The sequence below is a fragment of the Pogona vitticeps genome, chromosome 2 (assembly GCF_051106095.1).
Source record: "Pogona vitticeps strain Pit_001003342236 chromosome 2, PviZW2.1, whole genome shotgun sequence".
Lineage (NCBI taxonomy): Eukaryota > Metazoa > Chordata > Lepidosauria > Squamata > Agamidae > Pogona > Pogona vitticeps.
The window spans coordinates 167,876,110-167,902,406 of NC_135784.1; the positions used below are offsets into that span (position 1 = coordinate 167,876,110).

Genomic DNA, 26,297 nt, shown 5'->3' on the forward strand with positions numbered 1-26,297 from the left:
TTTTAAAAGCCAGTTAAAAACTTGGTTATTCAAGAAGGCCTTCCCTCCAGTCAATTAAGTCTTCCTCTCTCTTTTTTTTTTCTTTGCTATTCCATCTTGGTAATCCTCTCTTTAAATTAATTGCTTTAAATTGAAACTTGTAATTTTATGATTTTATATGTTTTTATACTGTTTTGTTTTATTTTGTAAGCCGCCCCGAGTAGACATGGTCTAGAGGGGCGGGGTAAAAATCAAATAAATAAATAAATAAATAAATAAATAAATAAATAAATAAATAAATAAATAAATACATACATACATACATACATACATACATACATACATACATACATACATACATACATACATACATAAAGATGAAGATGAAGATGAAGAAGAAGAAGAAGAAGAAGTAGAAGAAGAAGAAGAAGAAGAAGAAGAAGTAGTAGTCTTCCCCTAATGGACTAGTTACTTCTGCTGATATGTCCAGATTTTTACTATGGCTCTCAGCTATCGTATAGGCTTCATCAGGATGCCCTTGTGCATTGGGATGATGATGATGCCCATATGTTGACAGAGAATGCTCCATGCGGGGTCTTGCACTTGCCTGTTGGATTACCACACCAGCCAACACGGTGGCTTCATTTTTCAAGGCTCACAATATTGGGACAAGGAATTTTTTGCTTTCATATGTTGCACACCAGCCTTCCCCAGTTCAGCATTTCTCTGAAAGCCTTGGACTACAACTCCTGCTGTAATTCAGTTCTTGATGGGACTTGCTATTTAACATGTCTGAAGGGCAGCAAGGTTGGGGAAGGTTCTCTTACTTTTTCCTAAAAGAAGACACAGCAATAAGAGGACAGGGGCAGGTGCTACCTGTTTCCAAGAATGCTTCCTTACTGCAACACTGCACAGCTGAGATGTAACATTAAAAGCAATTTCTTGCTCCTGGTTGTTCCTTGAGGTGGAGAAACATGCTTGAGTAAGGGATAAACACGCAGAATCCCATGTATGTTTACTGGGACATCTGTCCCAATCTAGTCGCCCAAGAAAGGGTCACTAATTTGGCTTGTGTTGGCCCAGCTTTCAGCAACGGCTAGCTGTTAAGTGCAGGCCAACTCGGAATAATGGAGAAGCCGAATGCAGGCTATAAATATATGGTTGTTGGAAAAAGACAAGGAGCAGTTGTATGAGCAAAGTTAGGTGCAGAATCAGGAGGTCTTCAGAACTTCTCTTTATTCCCCATCCTTATTTCCTGCTTATCATCCATATTTCCTGCTTATCAGCCACAGGATGCTACCCTGTGGGAGAGAGCAGCAGCAGCAGCAGCAGCAGTGTACAGCCAGCAGGCTCTCCTCCATTCTCTTTAACACCAGTAGCTGCCTCAAGTGCAGGGGAGGAGGAAAAGGAGGAACGGTCTTAAACAGGGATGGAGATAAGGAGTGTGCAGCACTTTCAGAAGGCTTTGAAATCTCAGCCTCAACTGTGAATGTCTCCTAGCCAAGGCTGTGTGTGTGTGTGTGTGCGCGCGCGTGCGTGCGCGCGTGCGCGTATCTGTGTGAATGGTCAGCTGCTGTAAGGTTCCTTTACTCCTGTCAAGGAGCTGAGGGACAGTAGGTTGCACAGAGAATGCGGGGAAGTTTGGCAGGCACCTGGGGGGAAGAAGTCAGGCACTCAAGGATTGCCTGCAGTTCAAGAAAAAACTGCACCCTGGGCTGATCTGAAGAGTCCGTACATAATTTTGCACTCAACGGTCCAAAGTCTGGTCCAGAGCCAGAAACCAGGATATGCATCAAAAAAGGGAAACAACAACCAGGCACCTTTTAGCAGATGCATGTGTGGAACAGGGACACTGGAACAGAGAGGCTGAGCCCAGAGTCATCCTTTACTGAGGCTAACCTGCCCGTATTCAGATGGCAGAGAGTGTTATTTACTTAGCAAGATTCCCACCTAATGGGAGAGAATGTGTAGGAAAATGTAGCTATAAAAGGCAGTACCAGAATTAACCACCCTTTTTCTCTTGCCACCCTCCACTCTTGGATCCCTTTTTCTGTCAATCCCTCTTGACCGGATTGCGTCTGCCCATGGGCTTGCCTGTTCTTTTACCATGGCTGCCTTCTTCCTCTCTTCCTTCTAGTTCAGCGTTTCCTAATCTTGGGTCCCTAGATGTTCTGGGGCTAAAATTTCCAGAAGCCTTTGCCACCAGCTGTGCTGGCCAGGATTTCTAGAAGTTGTAGTCCAACAATACATGGGGACTCCAGGTTGGGAACCACGGCTCTAGCTGGGAAAAAGGTAATACAGCCTATTAACTGCTAATAAACTAAAAAAATCTAATTCAGTTATGGTCATGTTGACAAAGGTTTAGGAGCCCAATACTTGTTAGAAGATATCTCTCAGAAATCAGCATTTCACCCTCATTTCACCCGCTCCTCTCAAACCCTGGTGCCCCCCTCAATCTTTTAGATAAGCTTCCAATTGGTACACCGGGCTCCTTCTCTTCTGATATTCAGAAAATTAGTGAAGACAGAATTCTATAAAGCTGCCTTCAATAACTTATACCCCAGATGCTGTTGTTATTAATTTTTTATGTACTTTCATTTCTTTTTGTATTAATTTCAGATCTAGTTTGATGAACTATCATACTCATTGTATTGTTATGTGTGGTCATGTGGGTTCTGCGTTTTAATTTGGAAACCAGAGTAGTGTTTCTACTAAAGGTGTAGTTTATAAGCAGAAAGAGAGAGAGAGAGAGAGAGAGAGAGAGATTGTGTGTGTATATATATATTTATGTCTATCCAGAATCACAGTGAGGGAATGAAGGGCACTGTAGTTTTTGATGGCTCAACATCAGATCCCTTTGACATCTGAAGCAGAGTGAAACAGGGCTGTGTCCTCGCACCAACCCTGTTTGGGATCTTTTTTGCTGTCAGGCTGAAGCACGCCTTTGAAATTGCAGCAGAAGGTGTCTATTTCTGGACTAGATCAGATGGAAAGCTCTTTAATCTCTCTAGATCAAGAACAAAGACCAAAGTCCATCTGAAAGGCATGCGGGACTTCCTCTTCGGCAATGATGCAGCCATTGTTGCCCACTCTGCTGAAGACCTCCAACAAATCATGAATCGTTTTAGCAAGGCCTACCAAGACCCTGGACTAACAATCAGCCTGAAGAAAACACAAGTCATGGGCCAGGGCATGGACTCACCTCCCTCTATTACCATCTCCATGCAAGAATTGGGCTAAACCGCAGAAGCCTGTCCTGCATGGTCAGAAGACCAGCAGTCGTAAGATCGAATCCACGCAACGGAGTGAGCACCCGTCACTTTGTCCCAGCTCCTCGCCAACCTAGCAGTTCAAAAGCATGTAAATGCGAGTAGATAAAAAGGGACCACCTTGGTGGGAAGGTAAAACGGCGATCCCTATTCATGCTGGCCAAGTGACAATGGAAACTGTCTTCGGACAAGTGCTGGCTCAACGGCTTGAAAATGGGATGAGCACTGCCCCCTAGAGTCGGACATGACTGGACTAAAAATGTCAAAGGGAACCTTTACCTTTACATGACTTTGCCTATCCTGGCTCAACAATCTCTGACACTCTATCCCTAGATGTCGAGCTGAATAAACGCATTGGCAAAGGAGCTAGCATATTCTCTAGACTCACAGAGAGTGTATGGCTTAATAAGAAGCTGATGGCATATACCAAGATCCAGGTCTATAGAGCCTGTGTCATGAGCACACTCCTGTACTGCAGTGATTCTTGGACCCTTTGTGCACAGCAGGAGAGGAAACTGAACATGTCCATATGAGTTGTCTCTGACACGTTTTTGGTATCACCTGGCAGGACAAAGTTCCAAATAGATTAGTCCTAGAGAGCTGGAATTTTTAGCATGTATACATTACTGAAACAGCAATGTCTACATTGGCTGGGGCATGTCGTAAGAATGGATGATGGTTGGATTCCAAAAGATCTCCTGTATGGAGAATTAGTGCAGGGAAAAACGCCCCAGAGTGAGACCACAGCTGTGATACAAGGATATCTGCAAGCAGGATCTGAAGGCCTTAGGAATGGACCTCAACAGATGGGAAACCTTGATATCTGAGCGTTCAGCCTGGAGGCAGGCATTGCATCATGGCCTCTCCTAATTTGAAGAGACCCTTGTCCAGCAGGCTGAGGTGAAGAGGCAGTCCCGAAAGCAGCAAAATCAGAGAGCTGGACAGGGGACAGATTGTATTTGTCTTCAGTGTGAAAGTGATTGTCACTCTTGAATTGGCCTTCTCAGCCACACCAGACGCTGTTCCAAGTCCAGTCTATACAGAGCACGTTACCATAGTCAAGACTGAAGGATGCCTAAACTATATATTTCTAACAAGTTATGCTTAAATTGGCATTAAAATTTACATTCTAGCACTAAATGCCTTACCAGGATGAAAGTGCAAAAGCCCATGTATAAAGTTTACCCCTTTGTGTTTTTATAGACTAACACTCACATCAAATCCAGGGTAGAAACAGGTGTCTGTGCATACATTACTATCTGAATGGATGCTTATTTACTATTATTTATTTACTGTTTATATACACATAAATTGTTTACATATGCTACCATTCCCCCAGTAAGCTTGATGCAGTGTTCATGGTTCTCTTCCTCCCCACTATCTTAACAACAACCCTGTGACGAAGGTCAAATGGAAAAGAGTGTGACTGACCCACAGTCACAGTGAGCATTGTATCTCAGTACAGACTAGAACATGGATCTCTCAAGTCACGAAACTGCACTAGCTCTTCTTCCAGGACTGAAGGGTGAGGGGAGGAGAGAGTCTAGTCTGGCAAGTTCAATCCTGCTCGCCACCCCCACCCCAAGTGGCCCCACTGGAATTAAAGGCTCTGACTCTGTCTTTTCTGGGCAATCTGTGTAGAGTCCTGTGATTTTCTGATCTAACAAAGAACATCAACATTCACACCAATATTTTGAATTTTTTAAAGTCACCCCGCTTTAAGTAAAAAAAAAAAGTAAATTAGGTGGCCTTTTCAGCCAACGGATTTCCAATTTGACTGATAATTTCTTTTAAAAATATGTTGGTTCGTACCACTGTCCCTTCCTTTGGTCCTTAATGCGAGCCCTGCCAAATGATAGAAATGTCTGGAATCTGCCGCCCAATTCCTAATGGTCAGACAGGCAGGAAACAGAGCAGAAGGCAGGGAGACGGGAGGCGTTACAGGTTAGTTTTATCACAATGGTCTTGAACTCTGCATAAGATAGCCATTTCCAGGGGCATTTGGTTTGTCTCTGGTTCTTTCTTTCCATCCAAGCTTCCTTATTCAACATATTACTTTCCTATACCACTCCAATTTCTGAAAAATATGTCTCTGGCTCCCATGCGTAAATAAAGTGGTCAGATCTGTTTGCATGTAGATATTCTAAAATATTAAGTTTATCAGCAGCACTTACCCAATACCCAAGATCACTTACAGCTTTGGTCTGCATTGAATCTGTATGAGTTCAGGTAAGGAATAGAGGCAGAGCTTGGAAACATTACTTTTGGGGGCCTGTAACTTTTAGAATCTCCCAGACCTGCATGGTACCAGACTGGCTTGGGGAATTCTAGTCGTTGTCATTCAGAAAAAAGTAATGTTTCGAAGCTCTGAAGATAGAAAGCAACCTCATACTAGTTTTGTGAGTGCATCTAGTTCAGAATTTAGCTCCATCTGTCCCCAACCATGTGTGATCCAGATTTTTGGACTATCACTCCTATCACCTCTGACCACAAGCCATGCTAAAGGGAGTTCCTTCAAAATATCTGGAGGAGACCAGGTTTGGGGAGATGAGTGACTTTCAAGCAGCAGTCTTTCACATCATCTGCTGCTTTGTTCTGAAGAGACATAGGGAGGTCATCCATAGACAAAACAGATGCTCTACCATTGAACATTGTCAGATACTGATGCATAATACAGCCATGTGCTTCCCTAGGAAGTGAACCTGAAAGCACATTTGGCTTCTTCCAATGTTAAACAGAGTTTTCAAACAGCTTAAAGGCTTATAAAACCTTCTCCTTTTGACCAACGAGGCCACACAGACAACTGTTCTGTCGCTACAGCTACAGGCATCTTCTCTTTCAGCGATGCTTCTGTGGTGACGTGGTCTCCCTCTCCCAGCATTTCAGACAGCAGTCCGGTACTGCTGCTTAAATATGAAACTTCATCCCTACATGTTCCAATGCAGTCACATGCATCAATCCTCAGAGATTCTCATCTCCATCACGAAATACCCCTGGGAGGAATGCTTCACAGAATAGAAAAATTATGGAAGGAAAGTCATACTTCACCCAACTCCCAGTCTCCTTTCCCCCCCTAAAAAAAAAAACACCCCCACCCAGATACATTTACCACCACCACCCCGACAGAGCCATGTATATTTTGCAAATACAAGTCTGGGTTGCAGGGGGACACTAGGAGAGGGCTTTCTAATGAAAATGTGGCAAGGGAAGAATGAAATAGCTTTTTCTTCCCATGACATGTCCACTTGAGTGCCCACTTATGAAGAGCTGTCAAGCTAGGAAAGCCATAGCTTTGCCCTAATAAGAATGTTGCCATTATTGATCCAGAAGGGGGGAAAAAAAACATTTATTCATGCCCATAAGAGGAAGCAGAATGGGAGATAGGACTCCAAGACTCTAGTTCTTACAGTCTGAAGATAATGAGGTTTAAAGTGAAGGAAGTGTGGGTTGTTTCAAGGGTGTAACAGAAGGGAAGCAAATCGAGGAGAGAAAGCAGGACATTTCCACCTCCCCAACCTCCCTTAATTTCAACTGTTCTCTTGTTGCCTTTGGAATCCAGGTTGCCCTCCTACCTCTTGTCAAAGCACGGGAACGCAGAGATGTTTTACTAAAGGTTCTTTGGGTTTCAGCACAACTTTAGAGGGCCAATAAAGTGGCCCATAAGTGAGGGAGTGAGAAAAGTTGGGAAAGAGCTGAGAGCCGAAAGAACTGACAGCACGGCTCCCTTTTTTTGCCTGGGCCTTTTGCTCTCTCCTTCCAGATGAAATAATTATTTCCAGCCACTCTGCCAGCGCATTCAGTTGGCCAGAGGGGAGTCCCAATTCTTTTCAAGTATTACAGGCCAAAGTAGGCCTCAGTGCTCATAATGGGGGCCCTGTTGCCACTACAAGAGCTTAACAGTTTGAACAGCTAGTACAGACATAAGCCTTAGATGGCTGCTAGCTGGGGATTCGTGGATGGCAGTATAGTACTCCACACTGAAAAGGGCTCACATTGGCCTAGAAATCTTGCCTTCTGCACACGGAGACTTCCTGTCCCTGTTTCAGATATGCATGACTTTGGATCCTCAGTCACAACAGAAGGGCACCTCCATATGCATAGAGATCCTCTCTATCACCCAGCACTTCCTAGAGCAATGGTTCCCAACTCTGGGTCCCCAGATGTTGCTGGACTAAAACTCCCAGAAGCCTTCACTGTGCTAGCAAAGACTTCTGGGAGTTATAGTCTAAGAACATCTGGGAACCGAAGGTTGGGAAGGATTGTTCTAGGGATTTGTCTTGATGCTGAAAGCAGATTCACACTTGATATCGAACTCTGCATGTGGGAAAGCCATTCACATACACATAGCGCTAAGCCAGCCTTCTTCAACCTACTACCCTTCCAAAGTTTCAGAGAACAAATCCCATCAGCATTAGCTAGTATAACAATGTGATGAATCATAGGAGTTAAGGTTTGAATCACTGGGAGGCCACCAAACTGGAGAAAGCTGCAGCACTACACATTATGGCAACCAGCTCCTGACTCTGACACCTGAGAAAAAGGGCCTAGACAGAAAGAAAAGCCATTATGCTGAGGGGGACATGAAGTGTATATGAAATATAGAATGATAAGAGCTGAGTCCAGGAAGGAGAGGAATAACTGAGTCATGCTGGATTAAAAGAGAGATAGCACTAAAGAAAGACCGGCTGTTGTACTTTTAGAAGAGGTGGCCGTGTTAGCATCTCAGGGAAAAACAAATGAAAAATGCATCTCAGGGAAAAACAAATGAAAACAAATGAAAAACAAATGAAAACAAATGAAAATAGCATCTCAGGGAAAAACAAATGAAAAATGAAAAAAAATAAAAAGACAAAAACCTTGTGACATCTTAAAGACTAACTGCTATATTTTAATGTGAGCTTTTATGGACAAGCCCACTTCCTCAGACCTAACAGTAGGTCTACAGGGCAAATATTTATACAGTTATACATGGCTGATGTATTGATTGTAATTTTTTAAAAGGAAAGAGTGAGTACAGTCTGTCAACGTAATCCAAATTCTGCAACTAAGAGCTGAACTCTGCAACCTATAACGAAATATGCAGAATGGTCCTGATTCAAACATTGTGAATGTAAAAGTCAAAGAACAGGGGTCTAAGAGCCATGTGAGGTAGCAGTGGTCCTTCCTCTAATCACTGGAAACCCACCTTTCCAGATATTGAGATCTCAGGAGCCACTACCTACACGCTATAATATATATCGTTCTCAAGAACCATATACATCTATAATATATACAGAATACTGCATGCAGAATTTATACTAGAGAAAACATAAAAACTAATGTCTGATTCCCTAACGCCAAGAGGTGGCTTGATCATAGGCTCTGAAATTTGCTGCTGGACAGTGTGGATTCAATGTCACCACTCTAGGGCTCATGACCCTTGCATGGAGCTCCAGCTCATGATCAGGCAGACTGCAAGTGTCCAAAGTAGTAACAGTAGAAACAAAGATAAGAGGGAGAGACACTGTGCTCCTGTACTTTTCTCTAGCATCCTAGAGAACTGCACTGTACTCTTTAATTTCCCAGCACATCACAGCAACCTGGCTCTTCCTCCTCCACCCCACACAAATATTCTCCTTTCACCTTTCTCAAGCTGGCACCTTCCTGGTGGAAGAATCCAAAAGGGGAGAGAAGCTGACAAGAAGACCAGGAAGAAAAGAACAAGTAGAAGAAGCCATCAACAATTGAAGATCTCTGAAACTTGCAACTACAAATGTGCATACTTGTGTTTTTGGACTGCAACTTGCAGAATTCCCTAGGCAGCATGGCAGGCCACTAAGAGTTCAAAACTACAAATATGCACCTCTCTTCCTGTAACCTGAAGCTCTTCCTAGCTAAGGGAAAGGGCAGAAGAGGGCACATTTTGCCATGGTGGTTGTTTGCTCTAGGTTACAACAGGCAGCCCTGTTGCTCAGGATGCTTTATGCTGCAAAAACCTTCATGGGCTAAGAGACAAGTGAACTAAGTTCGCAAAGACCTTTTGAGTACAATACAGTGACTACACATTGTGGAGCACCTCCACCATGTCATTACTCAAGGCAGCAAGAGTGGAGAACCTTTTGGGCTTCTATGTGGGAAAAAGTAAAGAAGGGAAAGAAAAGGGGGGGGGAGTTAAAATAATCTTAAGTCTTCAAATTTCTAACTTAAGATTTAAGTCTTTAACTGTGAACTTTAGCAGATGAAAACCTACTTTCAGGAGTAGGAGTACCTAAGGAGTACCATGATAATGGTAATAAATATAGGGGAGACATATTTGTATTCCATGGTGGTGGTAATAAGGACATGTATTTGCTCTCCCTGAGTCCGAATAAGTAGATATTGATCCAGAAAACTCATACTGAGATACATTTGTTGATCCTTAAAGGGCTACAATATTTTGCCTTTTTCTTTTCTTTTTCCCCCTTTCCACTCTGTTTTTACCAACGTACTGAGACAGACTAACACGACCACTTATTTGGAAATGTTGGCTTTTTGGATGTTGAAGTACTGTCCTCGTTACATCTTGGTATCAGATAGGCAGGCTAGGAATCAGAGTTCAGCATCATCTGGAGAGCCACAAGTTCATCATCCTGACTTAGGGTAGCCAGAGGCAAAAGGGAAATAGGACTGTTACTAAAGAAACTATTCATGAGGTGCAATTTGACATCAAAGGTCTAAGAAAACCTGCAGGTGCACCTGCTTTTCTTGTTGCCTGCTTGCCTAAATGTTTGTGTTTAGCTGCTAAAGATAAAAAATTGTGCCATCAACATCCACTAGAGGGAGAATGGCTACAATTCCATGGCACTCATGCAGACAGGCACAAAAACTGCAGAAAATAGAATGCGGAAAGTAGCTGAGATGAAAGTATATGTCCGAAGGCAATCAAATGGACTGCTGGCCCAGTCTTTCTCAACCTGGCACCTTCCAGACATGTCAGACTACAGCCCAAATGGTGGGGAATTGTAGTCCAATGCACCTGGAAAGTATCGGTTAGTGGTAGGCTGATCTTCCCTAAGACATCCTTCTCTTATAGCCTTTTGGACGTTTTTAGAAACAGTTTTAAAGAAGCTACCTTCTCCATCATAGCAAACTCTTTCTGGTGCTTACAGTCAAGAGGCCTTCATTCCTATAATCTGAATCCATTCCACTCGTCCTCTTCCTGGTGTACTGAAGGAACCATTATGGTCTACGCAACCCGGCAGGTTAAGGAATCAGTAAGCAAGTGACCCAAGTAGAGGCTGGTGGAGGCTGTAGTGCCATCTTCCCCAGACACTCCGCTTGAGCCTCCAACCTCTATCTTCTGTTGGAGCAGAAGCACACACCAACAATTTTCTGTTGGTGTGTGCTACATGGCTTTTCAACCCCTAAACTATCCTGCTGCCCCTCGTGTGCAATGGACAATTTAACATTCCTCTTCAGCTCTGTACGTGGAATGAGAAAGAGGGCACCATCTCCTCTTTTGCCTCAGGCAGCTGAATGCCACAAGCTACCTTACCATTCAGTGTTCTACTTTTCGTCCAACATTCTTGTAAAATATGTTACCACTGCCAACATTACCTACCATTGTTATTCCTTTTTTAAAGCTTTTGTTTCCAAACACATTTCCTATTTTACTATACACTGGAAAAAAAATCATAGCCAGAACCACAATTCACATGCAGGAAGAGACACATACCCCCAATTGAAAAAAAAAAAATCTGCATCCCCTCTCTCTATCTCAAATGCAGAAAGGAAATATACACATACATTACTGGAAGGAAATAATTTGCCCTTCAGATGCTTTGGATTTAACTCCTAGGCCCACTTTTCACATCTAGCACAGTCATTCCTACCAAACCATTATGGATTGTCATGTTAAGCTGAGACCTGGGGTAGGAGAGGAACGAGAGAAGCTCATCCTGTAGGATTTCCATTCTTTTCTCTCTCAGTCATTCCTGTTAGGAGACCATGCTTCTGTCCCATGTTGCTTTCTTACAGGGTTCACCTATATCTATATGCAGTTAGTGGTTTAACATCCAGAGACCCTTGGCTCTGTTATTCATTCTCATTGGATCTAGATGTAACAGCAACAGACTGGAACGGATGCCTTGTGACCGTTACACAATGAAAGCAGAATAATGGGATGAAGGTGAGCACAGAGAAGGCTGAGATGTGGAAAAGGGATGGTTGCCGTGATTTGGGAGTTGGAAGTTTTACTGGTTCTAGACCCAAATCATGTTCTCTTACAAACAGAAGTGCTTTGAAAGTGCTTGTGGTCTCGCATGACCAGTCCTGCAATTTGCCAAATTTAGTAGGAATGCATGTTGTTCTATAGCTGGAACTTTTCTTGATAAAAGACCAGAATCTTCAGCTTGTACCGAACAGTACAGCTCAATTAATCTCTGAGGTTACGTACACAAATCACATGAGACACAATGAAAGGTCTGTGTTGGCTTCTCATTTCTTAGGCTCAATTCAAGATCTTGGTTAATATACTTGAAGCACTGATGGTCTGCATCTTGCATACATACAGAAACATTTCTTCCCCTCCTAATTCCTTCCTACTTTCTTAAATTGTCAAAGGAAGCCCTGCTAGCATGTACCACCTCTTTGAGACATGAAGCCAAAAGGCCTAAGGTTCAGGGCTTTCACACTGTTCACACTGCAACTTGAAAGACAGGGCTGGATCAATTTCTGGACCTCGTTAGGAAGAATATAAAATAAAGGCCTTTTCAGAAAGTATTCTTGAGCTCTGAAGGAGCTCTACTGAGGTTCAATTTGTTGAGGGTTTTAGATTGCCTGATTCTGAAACAAATTAGGCTGACTCTAGGATCTGCCTTCTGCTGATACGCTCAAAAAAATCTGCCTCCACTTAGTTTTTGAGGAAGCACTTTCCCACAAACACAACTCACCCCTATTCAGCAGGGTCCCTCAAATTTTGTTTAGAACTCTCAAAACTCTGCAGGGAGTGACACAGGAAGGAATATGAAGGAGAATTTGCTTCTGCCCAGGCCAGTTGCACTTGTCTAAATCTGGACCCAACCCACATATTTTTATTATTTTTTCATCAGATTTGCAAACAATGGATTTTAGAAAGGCAGGCTGCAAAAACAGCACATAGGAATCCCACTTTGGTGGCTGGTGTTGTCGCACACTGTTATTCGTTAAGGGGGAAAACGGGAGGAGGGGAATTAAACTGGTGCCTTGCATTTAGTCAAAGTTTTACTTGCAGGCAAGGAGAAAGTTTGAAAACAAAGGTGATTTACACCTCATGTGTGAAGCACTAGATAAAAGATAACTTAAGAAGGAGATTAGACATTCCTTTTTAGACAGGGTATAAACCTGAATCTGACTCCTCATGTCAACTCTGAGGTTGCCCCCTGGTGGACTATTGAGAAAGGCATGTGCATATACACACACCTACACACACACACACAAATAGTTTATGAGACATCAGCAAAGATAGGAGTCTTATTGGTAAAAGAAGGTGAGAGGGAGGGATACAAGCTTCAAATCAGAATACCAAAGCAGAAAGGCCCAGAGCAACTGTTGAGTCCAGAAAGGGAAGGGGATATGCTTTCCTCAGCTGCAAATGCTTCTCCTTGCTCCTAGGTAGCCCTATTCAGGGAAAGACCCAGGCATATGGAGGGTGATACACATGCACACACACACACACAAGCCCTGAAGCATGAGAGAGATAGGGAGTGCACTGGAGGCATGAATGACTGACAGCCCTTCAGCGTGGGGACGCTGCTCTGGCATGCTGGAACCTGCACCTGAGAAAGCATGCAAGGCTCCAGCCTCTGCACTGGCAGGCAGGAGGAGCCGAGCCAAGCAGAGCCTGCAGGTCTGGCACTGAGCCTGGGCACATCCCAGGGTGGGAAAGGGTAGAGCGGTCAGAACATGCCCCAAAGTGTAGAGAACAGGGAACAGTACACGGAACGAGCCAGCCAGACTGACACACAACGAGCTCTCACCACAACGTCCCCCACACTCCAGTTCAAAAGGGCCATCATGAGCTGAAGATATAATGTGTGCACATACAATGTACATGGGCTACTTAGGGTGCCTCCCTTATGAGAAATTACCCTCAGTCCCCTCGGTACCAATAGAACAGTCCCTTCGAAAGAGGGACTCCAGATGCCATAAAAGGCTAAGATCCTGTCTTCCCTCCGGCCGCAAAAGGGTCCCTTTAAAGAAGAGCTTCCTAAAAAGCCTGGTTCTCAGACAAGAGCCCCTGGAGCAGGGCAACTCATTCTACTCAGTGAACCTCTCCCCAAAGACACCCACGTGGTGAAATGTTATCCTGCAGAAGCGCACATATGCACACGTGCACACACATGAGAAATCATTCTTTTTTTCCCCAGTGTCATGAGAAATAGCAATGCTATGAATGCTTCTCCCCTCAATCTGCACATAATCGAATGGTCTGTTCTAGACAAAGCTGCCATGTGATTGCTCCCCCCCCCCCCCATAAAAATGTACTGGCATGACCTGCTTTGTGCTCAAGGTTCAGGGATCATTGCCTTCAGTCTCTAAAAGGCAAATCTGATAGCAATTCAGGCTTGAGCTATCTTTCTCTTCACACAGTGTTCACTGACCGAGACGCCAGTTCAACTCTGGGTGCCCAGTGTGGCCAGGATAGGAGTTTCAGATTGCAGCTAACCCATCTTTGGTATCTGCTACAGGTGGCTTTTTCAGGCAGTTGCACAGGACATCAGAATATATCAAGAGATACAAATATATTGTAGCCCTTACCATTTTTACTAGGTATGTAGGATTACAGAAAGCAGCTTTAAACTGTACTCAGATTACTGTACGACCAAGGGTCCATCTAAAGCAAGACCATTACAGTTAACTGGCAGCATCTCTCCAAGTTTCAGGAGAATTTCCTTCCTAGCCCTACCTGGAGATGGTGAGAATCAGGGGTATTTTCGATGCAATGTATATACCCAGGCATTGACATACAGTCTGTCCCTTATGATGGTTTCTGGAAGATTATGGAGAGGTCTTGCCATTTTTAATGCCACCACCTTGTTCTATGTAACCGCAGACATGCTTCAGGCAATAATCTTGTACACTTGATCCTGCAAAGCCCACCATATCTAAATCCTGGTTCAGTATCCCCTAGTTCAGTAAAACTCTAGGACTATCAACTACAATGTGCTGTGTGTGGGACTATCCTTAAGAAATGTACTGAAGCTGCAGCCAGTAAAATATGACAGTCTTCCTTTTATCAGGGTGGGCAGCCCAGAACACAGAGATTCTGCACTTTATGAACTGCAGTAGGTGTCTCTCAGCTTCCAAATAGAGTTCAAAGCACTAGTCAATAGCTCAGTGAACATGTCCAGACCATGGACTCTCAACCATCTTGCTCAACTCATAGAATGAAGATTTTCCAAGATGATATGAGCAGCCATCGTAACTTATGACTGATCACCAACAGTGTCATTTTGCCTCGTGGAAAAACTCAGTTCACTGTGATTTTTCCGTATCTCTGCAAACTTTTCATTAGAGCAAAGATCTTTTGAACAGAAACTACATGATTTCTAAAGCATCAATCATAAGGTTGGCATTAAATGAAAGCCTAAATGAGAGAAACAGCCTGAAGCAAGAGTTGATCTGCACATAATCTTTTTTGCCAGTTTCCATTAATCTATTGTTTAACACCGTAGGCGCAAAGTAATTTGGAGGCATCATCTCATTCATCCTTGCAATGGTTTTGTTGCATCTATTTTGTGGGCAAGTTCTTGACAATGGACTGAAATATTTGTGATCTAATGAAGGAAAGGACACTGGGACCCAGTTCAGATCCAGAACATTTGTTTACTGAATGCCAGGGCCATTCCTATTACCAGCATCTCCATACGAACTCAGTGCCATTTGTGAACATTCAGACAATGGATCCCTGTCTTTTAAAGGTTTGCTAGCATTTTCAAAGCATAGGAGAGCCATTTGAGGAGTCAGGAGAGAACTCATTCTGAACAACACGTCTACATGGCTGAAGTTAAGATCTTCTTTAGTCATCATAGCAAACTGGCGCCCTCCAGGTATCTCGGACTACATTCCCATCATTCCTGACCACTAGCCTCTTCGGCTCAGGCTAGTGGGAACTGTAATGCAAAATAGCTGGAGGAACCCAGACTAAATAAGACTGCACCAGGCCATTCTATGCTCCTACCTGCCACATTTCATCAACTTTTACCACATCTGTACGGCACTTAAACAAATCAACTTCTCAGTGCTGAAAAGAACTTTAGATTAGCATGGCTTTCCTGATTAGCCTGGCATCTGGCCCTTCTGCCACCAAACCCAAGCCATGCACCACTCCTCCCCGGACCCATCCTTATCCTTCTACAAACTCACATAGTGATGCCATTTCCTTGGGCAGGTCGGTAGGATAGGTCCGGAAATAACCTCCATTTGTGAGCATCTCGAAGTGCGGATTGGGGAAAGGAAAGGGATATACAGCTGTAGGAAAACCATTCACATGGGCCAGGGGAGTTCCACCAGAGCAGCCCCTCTCTTTGTTTCCTGCCATGGCTCAGGGCACAAGGCTGAGGGGGACTGGCTTGAGAGAAAGTCAAGTTCCCCTTTAGAAAATGTGGGTTGCACTGTCACTGCTCCTGGGAGATGGCCCCATGTCTGCGGTCCAGGCAGATTTTCAACTTTGGGGAAATGTGTCTTTCCTCTGCTTATCTTCCTGATGCACACAATCCTGTATTGGAGAAAGAAAAAACACATAACACAACATTAGCATTATCTAGCTATACATGAAACAATCAGTTTCCAAAATCTATCCAATATCATCCAGAGAGGAGACTCATGGCACAGTGGTTAAACTGATGTACTGCAGCCAAAACTGTGCTCACGGCCTGGGGTTCAATCCCAGGTAGCCGGCTGAAGGTTGACTCAGCCTTCTATCTTTCCGAGGTCGGTAAAATGAGTACCCAGCCTGCTTGGGGGGTGCAATGTGTAGCCTGCATAATTAACTTGTAAATCACCCAGAGAGTGCTTGAAGCGCTATGGGACGGTATATAAGCAGCACGCTTTGCTTTGCTTTATGTGGGAAAACAGTGGCCCTCAAGATATTGTTGAACTTCAACCATAGTAATATCTCCTCACTGGTTAGGCTGGCTAGGGCTGATGGAGTTGGTTCAACATCTGGAAGATCACACACTCCCCACTCCTTGTTTATTGCAAGAGATAGGAGTTGGGAAACACCTTCAAAATACACAATTGAGGAAGAAGAAGTCTTTAGAACATTAGAACTACACAGCCTCCCTTTCCCAGTTGCTTGGAAGTAGGCAATAGAAAAGCAACTACAGAACAGGACAGAAAAATGTCTGAGCAGGAGAAAACAAGGCAAAGGATGGATCAAAGAGAAAAATATGAGCTAAGTCAAGGTAACAAGGTCTGGTACCTCATCGCACTCGGACGATCAATGCAGTTCATGGCATTGGCCCACAGAGGAAGAGGGAAAGATGCACAGGTACAAAAAGACTCCATTAATGGTATCCACTAACTTTTACAAGACAAAGGAAATCTATCACATCTGGTAAGACTATTGTTGGAGGGGAAAACCCCTTTCCCACTACAGTACTTTCAAGAAAGGAATAAGGTATCTTTAAGAACACAGGAACCTGCCTGATCTTGAATCAGGCTGTTAGTTCACTGAGCTCAGTACTGTGTACACTGATTGATTGTCATCATTTCTACAGGGACATTTCCCTAGACCTATCTGGAGATGCCGGAAACGGAACCAGGAATATTTTGCATACAAAGCATGTGCTCCACCACAGAACTCCAGATGTTCCCCACGCTCATCCCTCATCCCAACAGGACCCCTTGATTCAACATTTCCCTTACTAGAAAAACACTACCCCTTAGATGAACTGCTGTGACAGAGACAAACACCTGCCCCTTGCCACTAAAACTGGGTAGTCCAGACTCCATTTTGAAAGACCCCAACAGGCACAAGGACACACTGTGGTGCCCCCAGAACAGTTCTCCTGCTACATAACTACTTCCTTCCATTACCTCTCAATGAAGGTGAGAGACCATGATAAGGAAGAATCCAATGCTATGGATTTATATGGCAGATGAGGATAGGGTGGTTGAGGAAAGCTTTGCAAAAGAGGACAACAAAGGAAGATAGGAAACATGCTTATCAACAGAGGAAGACTAGTCAGACATCAGGAAGATGAACATATCAATCCTTACTCCCCCCAAAAAACATGTTTCCTTCTGTTGGGAACCCCAAATACCTACAAGGCAAGATTATAGGGAATACAGCAAAGCCTTCACAATTCACTTAAAACAGAAAGTTGGAAAACAGCCTCAGGAGACAGGGAAATTCAGTTTAAATCGGCTCAGACTATCTGTTGACTTCTACTCTGAATGGTAGCAGCTCTCCAGAATGTCAGGCAAAAAAAGAGGCCTTTCCCATCATTTGTTACCTGATCCTTTTACATGAAGTTGTCTGGGCTTGAATTTGGAACCTTCTGCATGTAAACAATGTGTTTCACCAAATAGTCAAAGAAGTGATGTATACATTTTAACTCTAAATCTAAGCCTGAGACCTCCCTATTCCATATCACATTCACCAATTTCTGGCTCATACCAATAATGCAGCAAAGCTAGCGTAGCTGTTTTAACATTTGAATGAATTAAGAATTCATTCCTGAAGCCAGTACTGATAGTGAACACATACCAACACTTTGGATGAAATCCTGTTCCTTAGCACTGTAAGTTGCAGCAAGAGCAAGCCTATTTGAATCAATGGAACTTACAGAGCAGCTGATTCACTGAATCATCACTGATTTAATGAGCCTACCCCAGTGCAATTTGCTATGCTAAGCAACAAGATTTCAGCCTTTATGTCATCTTCTGATGAGTCTGTACACATTAGGCTCTTGAGTCACACTTTTGTCAATTAACATACTAGCAACTGCATTCTGGTAAAACAGTGCTTCTCAACCTTGGGTAGCCCTGGTGTTCTTGGACTGCAGCTCCCAAAAACCCCAACCAGTACAGCTACTGGTGAAGGCTTCTGGGAACTGCAGTTCAAGAACACCCTGGGTTACCCAAGGCTGGAAACCTCTGTGTCAAAACATAAACTGTACACAATTAGTTTTTTTTTTAATTGTAATAAAGGTGGGAAAATTACCATACCACTTGTTATTTTCATCTCATTTCTCTCTTATGAAGACATGTGTCCCGCCTGAAGTACTTTATAAATCCTCTATCCATCATTATTCCTTTCAAAAAGTGGTACATATTTAGGAAATTTTAGGATCAATAGTTTGGTATCTTCATAAGTATATGTGCTAACACTTATTTGGAGTATTTTAACTGCTAGTTTCTTTGGTCACTATTAGCTCGCTCATCCAACATATCCTTTCTATCCATGATAATGAAAAACTGATGCACAGCCACTTCCAGCAACTAACACCCATTTCGGGCTTTAGAGAAACTGATTAGGATGGAAGAAGGTAAATATTCATATAGTACAAGTACTATATGTAAATTGTGCTAATCCAAATCACAACAGACCCACTGAACGAACTGCTTAATCAACACTTGTGTAACTCTCACTGATTCAATGGCTCTACAGCAAAGGATTCAGGCTTAGGACTCCTGCATAAAATTAAGCTGCTTTGAAGATGGGAAGAGAGCAAATGGATTTGATAAAGACTTCCTATCCTTGTTAGTTTCATTAGGTAGGCGAAGAAACTTTGTTTCTATGAACAAAAGTAATGCATATATCAGGACAGATACAAACAAAATTTACCTGAGGAAAAAAATTTCAAAGATTGATCAGTCACCAAAGGTGAAAGAGAATGATAAATAAAATGGCAATGGAGCAGGAAGGTAGGCACCGGTCATGTTACACAGCTCAGTCGTACAGATTAAGCTTTCTCTCTAGAAGGTCTAGAGTTCAGTCCCTGCATATCAGTTTCACTCTATGAAAGTTCATGCCAAATAAAACATATTATTCTTCAAGATGCCGTAATAACTTTGCTGCAACAGATTTAACACATCCTCCATCTCCACTAAATTCCAGGTCACAGTGACATCAAAAACTTCTTCAAAGGAGCTACTACCAGTGAGACTAAGCAAAAATGGACTCGATCAGCGGTTTCCAGCCTTGGGTCCCCAGATGCTCTTGGACCACCAGTCCCAGAAATTCTGGCCAACAACTAGTGGTGAAGGCTTCTGGGAGTTTACGTCCAAGGACACTGGGTGACCCAGGGTGGGGAACCACTGGGCTAGGTGGGCCACAATTTGGCATCTCCCTATGTTTTTGCAGTAACTCTTAACACAGGAAAAACATAACACATGGATGGTAGTAATACACATTCACTGAACTAAGAAAGATGCCCAGGTAATCATTAGCATGCTTAAAACTGCATCTCTGACTTTGATATTAGAATAAACTTCCCTGAAGTGAAGAGATCAAAGAGAAACAAGTGGTGAGGGGTAGCAAGAAAGCTGACATACTAGAGCAAATTAGACGTGACATTTGTGGCCTGGTTTGCTGTTCTGTAATTAATTTTCTTCTTATTTTTACACATTATCAATGGAAGGAGAAGGGCCCTGGCAAAGACCATGGTGTAGAAGAAGGGATCTTTAATATTTTATGCTACCATCACTAGCAGCACAGTCTTAGGACACATCCAGATGGCCGGTTAGAGTAGTCCAGTTCTTGCTTAACAGTTTATTATCTTTAGTGTGATTTTATCTCTCACTTGAGCAATCCTTCCATTTATACTGATCAACATTTCTTCTCCCATGAGAAGAGTCTGGACAGGTCTTTGGATTATTTCAATTTATCCATCTTTTGATTATTGATGCTCCCCTTCCCAACCCTTTCTCCGTGGCCATCATTCAATGGGCCACAACAACTTTTCTTTTTTTTTCTTTTTTCTTTTTTGCTTTGTTTTACACCTGTATACAGTAAGTGACATAGCGAAACAGCAATGCATCTGTCTAGCATGGTAGACATCATACCGACAATGTATCTTGTTTACTGGTCTTTTTTTTCTGAGGAAAGAGTGCTTTTTTTTTAAAGACAGGGAGCAGAATAGAGAGGGATGCAATTCATCAAAGGTCTGAGAGCCTGTCCAGACAGGGGAATTTGGAGCAGTCTGGTTCGCACTTCAAAAGTTCTTATCTTCAGTGAGATCTATCTTGTCTCACACTTGAGTGATTCTTCTGTTCAACACTGGAGACGTTTATTCTCTCATTAGAAGGGTCCAGACAGGTATTTAGATCACTACTTTACTTGTGAGTAGAGGTTTACCCTATTTAATGGTGTGTAAGGTTTACCTTGATTACTCAAAAATAAGTAGCCACCACCAACTTATGTAGAAGACAGCAGCAGCATGGCAAGCTCACGGCAGCAGTCACAGCAATAATGGCAGGAGAGGGAAATGTTGGTGTGAAGTTTGGGGAGATGGAAGACAGGAAACCCTACTTTTTGCTGTCTTTCTCCTCAGCCAGGGCTCTGCTGGGGTTGCGCTACCTTGTAGGGGGCAGAGCCTGAGCAGGCAACCCAAAGATAGGCATTTCATTTTTCAGGAGGGCCAGAGTGAGTGACAGATAGGGGGAGAGAGAGGGAGAGAGGGGGAGAGAGTCCCCCCCCCAGGAAAGCCAGTCTCCAATCCAGCTGCTTTTCCCAGCAGTTGCTTTTATTTACTTTCCACAGACCTCCTCTCCCCCACCAATAAACTAATAATAATGGAGGGGAAGTTGGAGTGAGAGATGCTGTCAATTATCAGTGTATTTGGTGCGCAAGGGAGCTGACACAGCCCTCTTCCCTGCTGGACCACAGTGAGTTCCTTTTATTTATTTGCTGTTTAATAAAGTAAGTGAAATAGCAAAACAGGAAGAATGCATCTACCTAGCATAGTACACATTATAGTGCAAATGTATCTCATTTATCTAGAATAGTGCTGCAAATAGAAGGGAACATTTAAAAAATAAAGTAGCAGAAAAAATGAAAATAATTAAATGTTACAACCTGTGACAAACCCAGACCTACTGGGATCTGCCACACGTTTACACTAAGCTGCCACCAACCATTCCCTATAAGAAGTCACACAGACCAGGGATGGATTTTTAAACAATAAAAAGAATAAGGTTTATTTAAATACACACAGGGAAAATAAAACAATCAGGTGAATAGGATAAAGTAACGTGGCTTATTCTCACTCATACATACACACAGTTTGGTTCACACAGAACCTTAACTTAAAGCACAGACCCTGAACCTATCAGTTCTGGCTAACCAACAGACACCTGAACCTATCAGGTTGGTACTCTGACACACAGTAGTACCCTGTCTGACACACAGACTCCCACAACAGCTTCTTCTTCCCAGCTGCTGCTTCGTCCCAACCCAGTGTCTCACAGCATCTTCTTTAGTGTGTCTCCTTCACCACCCAGGCATCACATATTTATACAGTACAGCCCCTCCTCCTGATGTCCCGCCTTCCACTCCCCATAGGATGGAACTTTCCCTCCAAACCCATGACAGACAGGTAACATCAGTGCTGTATGTAACACCTCCCCTCTTTATAAGTTGTTTTGTAGGGGGAAAGCTAAGGTGCTTTTCACCAAAAAACAACCTGGATAAAACATACAAAACCAGTTATACATACCATATTATACTTACTCATACTTACATTCTAAGTTAAGCATAGCAAATAGGCATTTAAACATTTACCATATACAATACATCCATTTACCTTTATTCATACAAACCAATTCAAAAACAGGTACATTTAACCTTTTGTCATCAATATATATACATAGTCCATGTTTCTTTCGCCGTCTTCATTCTTCAGGTCTTCTTGACAAGGCGTCAGCAACACAGTTCACTGACCCTCTGACCACCTTCACTTCAAAGTCATAGTCCTGTAGGTTTAAAGCCCACCTCATAAGTTTGCTATTGTGGGTTTTCATTGTCTTTAACCATTGCAATGGTGAATGGTCAGTACACAGAACAAAATGTCTTCCCCAGATGTAAGGTTTGGCCTTCTGGATCGCGTAGACTATGGCCAAACACTCCTTCTCCACGGTTGCCAAATGTCTCTCACCTTTTTGAAGTTTCCTACTCAGGTAGGACACTGGATGCTGGTCACCATTCTCATCCTCCTGGCACAAAACCGCTCCTACCCCGCTGTTAGACGCATCGGTGTAGATGATGAACTCCCGGTCGAAGTCTGGAGCACGCAGGACAGGATAGTTGATTAACGCCTCCTTCAACCTCTGGAACGCCGCCTCACAGTCGCTGGTCCACGGGATGCGGTCATCAGCCGTCTTCCTCGTCAGATCGGTCAGCGGAGCCGCAATCTCGCTAAACCTCGGGATGAACTTTCTGTAGTAGCCCACCAACCCAAGAAATGATTTGACTTTTTTCTTGGTGTTGGGTCTAGGCCAATCACGAACAGCTTCTATTTTGGCCTCCAGGGGTTTTATCATTCCTCCCCCTACCATGTGACCCAAGTATTTTATTTCTGGGCTACCCAGCTGACACTTGCTGGCCTTTACTGTTAGCCCTGCTGCACTTAACCTCTGCAGCACTAACTCCAGGTGTATCAGGTGATCTTCCCAGGTATTACTGAAGATCCCTATGTCGTCAATGTAGGCCACTGTAAAGTCACTGAGCCCTGCCAAGGTCTGGTCCATCAGCCTTTGGAATGTGGCTGGTGCATTTCTGAGACCAAAGCTCAGGACTCGAAACTCATAGAGACCAAAAGGGCTGCAAAAGGCAGTCTTTTCTTGATCCCTGGGATCAATTCTTAATTGCCAATATCCCTTTACCAGGTCCAATGATGAGATGAACCGACAACCCCCTATGGTTTCAATCAGGTTGTCTAGCCTGGGCATTGGGTAGGCATCAGGAGTGGTTACACGGTTTAATTTCCTGTAATCAACACAAAACCTAATGCTCCCATCAGGCTTGTCCACAAGGACTATCGGAGAGGACCAAGGGCTAGAAGAGGGGACGATTATGTTCTCCCTCAGCATCTCGTCCAGCTCCTTCCGCACCTTGTCCCTATAGGGTCCCGTTACTCGGTATGGGGATACTGCCTGCGGGGGTGCATCCCCTGTATGGATCCGATGCATCACTCCCTTCACTATCCCCGGCTTGTTGGAAAACACCTGTTGATATTTACTAAGCAGCATTTTTAGTTCTTGCTGCTGGTCTTGGGTGAGTGCAGGACTGATCTTTACCTCCTCTGGGTTGTATTTTACTTCCCCTCTACCCTCCCAGAAGGGTAATTCAGCTTCCTCACTCTCAGCTGCTTTTATCGCGAATAAAACCCTCTGTTCCCCTCTGTAATAGGGTTTTAGGGCATTCACATGAACCACCCTCCTTGCTTGGTTCTCCTCCTGCTCTATTAGGTAGTTCAGGTCTGACATCTTGGAAATGACCCTATATGGTCCTGCCCATTTGAGCTGCAGTTTATTCTCTCTGCAGGGCCTCAGCCAAAGCACTTCCTCCCCTGGGTCAAAGTGCCTCTCTCTAGCTTTGTGGTCATACCATGTTTTCTGTCTGACCTTCTGAGCTTGCAGGTTTTCTGCTGCCAGCTCTAGATTTCTCCTTAGGTCATTCATCAAGGTGTCTATGTATGTCACAACGTCTTGTGGGTCATCCTGGGTGATCTGCTCCCAATTTTGTTTGATCAAATCAAGGGGCCCTTTCACCCTCCTCCCAAATAAAAGTTCAAATGGACTGAACCCGGTACTGGCTTGTGGCACTGATCGATAAGCAAACAAAAGGGATTGCAGCTTCTGGTCCCAATTGTTTGGATTCTCTGCCAAGTAAGCCCTAATCATGCGCATTAGAGTCCCATTGAACTTCTCAGTTAACCCATTACTTTCCGGATGATATGCAGTGGTTTCCTTGTGCTTAATTCCACAGATTTGCCATAAGCGTTTCATGAGCTTTGATGTGAACGATGCGCCCAAATCTGTGATTATCTCTGAGGCAAATCCCATCCTGGACATATACCCCACCAAAGCATCGGCCACTGTGTTAGTTTCAATGTTAGTCAAGGGTATGGCTTCAGGATACCTTGTGGCATGGTCCACAATGGTTAGAATGAACCTGTTCCCCCTCTTTGTGGCCTTGGGCAAAGGTCCCACAATATCCACCCCTATGCATTTGAACGGAGTGTCAATCACAGGCAAAGGGCACAACTTTGCTTTGGTCCTGTCGCGGTTATTCCCCTGCCTTTGACACACATCACATTGTTTACAGAACTCCCTGATCTGCTTCCCTATGTCAGGCCAGTAAAAATTCTGTGTGATTCTCTGCTGTGTTTTGTTCACTCCTAAGTGCGCAGCAAACATGTCAGAGTGACCCCTTTGTAAGATCATGGGGCGATACTTCTCAGGTACCACCAGCTGACTTCTGATCCCATCTCCCCCTTTTGAGATATTCCTCAGGGTCTCTCTATATAAAATCCCCTTTTTCTCCAGAAATCTCACTGGGGTTTCAGGTGTTAGCTGGGCGTCAGTCACCTGTTCAAAACACTTTTGGAGAGTGGCGTCTGCCTTTTGCTCCTGTCCAAATCTGCTGTCTGTGGTTAAGGTTTCCACCACAGCTTCTGAACTCCCCTCTGCTTCCGTCTCTGGCTCATCATTACCCCCCTGAACTGTCCCTGTGGTGGCTTGTGAGCGTGTAATCACTAGCACCCTTTTCACATGTTCAGCCAGGTCATTTCCCACGAGCACGGCTGCTGGCAGAGTAGATGAAATCGCTAGCCGCCAAACGCCCCTCCAGCCTTGAAAATTGACAGGTACCTCAGCTACTGGCAGAGAGATTACCTGCCCCTCAATCCCTGCCACCTTCATGCTCTCATTTGGGATTATAAACTCCCTAGGAATAATATCTGGATGGCACAGGGTTACCTGGGAACAAGTGTCCCGCAGCCCCCTATACTGACGGTCAAGTATTCCTACGTCCACCCCGGCTGTCTCAAACAACTGAGAATCTGTTTTTACCAGCAAGCAGCGCTTTACCTCCATAAGAGGACCATTTTCCTCAGCCTGATCAGCAGAGGTAGCTGTTCCAGACTGAGTAGTCATGGCAACAGGCTCCCTCTGTGACACTGAGCCTTGCTCTTTCTGGACACAGAACACAGCTTTTGGCTTGGTCCCACTAGACTCCTGAGGCACCATTCCTTTTAGCTGCTTTAATTTCTCACACTCTGAGATTAGATGACCCTTTCCCTGACAGAAATAACATTTTCTGGTGTATTTTGATTCTCTCTCATCTTGTTTTGGTTTTCCCTCCAAAATCTGAGGTCTTAGTTTCATGTCTGAGGGCTTCCCTTCACCATGGGCCCCTCCCCCTTGCTGGCTTTTCCCTGGTCCCTGAGAGTACTTGCTGTAGGTTTCTTTGGGTTTACCTACAGATTTCCCCTCACCCAAGGGCTTTCTTATTTGGGAAATAAAATCCGCGATCTCTGCGGCTGCTGCCACAGATTTTGGTTTCCTTTCCCTCACCTGGAATTTCAATTCCCCATGCAGGACTGAATAGAACTGTTCCAGTGCTATCAAGTCTTTAAGCTGCTCATAGGTCTCTGTTCCCTCCTGAGATAGCCATTTCTCAAGCAGCCTCACCAATTGGGCCCCCACTTGGGTAAAAGTCTGTTCTGGTTTCTTGGTGAGGGACCTGAATCTTTGTCTCAGCTGTTCTGCATTTATCCCATGTCTGGCAAAGACCAGCTTCTTAAACTCTGCAAAATCTTTCATCAGTTCCTCAGGCATCTCGGCATAAACCTCAGCCAGGCTACCACTGATTAAAGATCGCATGATGGTCATCTTCTCAGTTTCCCTCACTGAGAAGTCCACAAACGCTCTTTCCACTAAGGAAAAGAACACCTCAGGACAGTCTCCCTTGTGGTACACAGGGAATTTCTTCAGGTCAGCTTTAGACAATTGGCCTCCCTCAGAATCCCTGTTGTTATTATTGTTCTGATTCAACAGCTCCAGTTTTTTTAATTCAAACGCCATTCTCTCTCTCTCCATTCT

The 26,297-nt window shown here is 43.9% G+C and overlaps 1 protein-coding gene across 1 annotated transcript in view; it reads right to left on the bottom strand.

Moving 5' to 3' along the window:
- RARG (retinoic acid receptor gamma) overlaps positions 1-26,297 on the bottom strand; it is a 140,601-nt gene that overhangs the window by 68,399 nt on the left and 45,905 nt on the right. The window contains exon 2 of the mRNA XM_020778037.3: positions 15,612-15,963. Coding sequence (XP_020633696.1) covers positions 15,612-15,786 — 175 coding nt within the window. The 5' untranslated portion in view covers positions 15,787-15,963. The remainder of the gene's footprint in view (positions 1-15,611; positions 15,964-26,297) is intronic.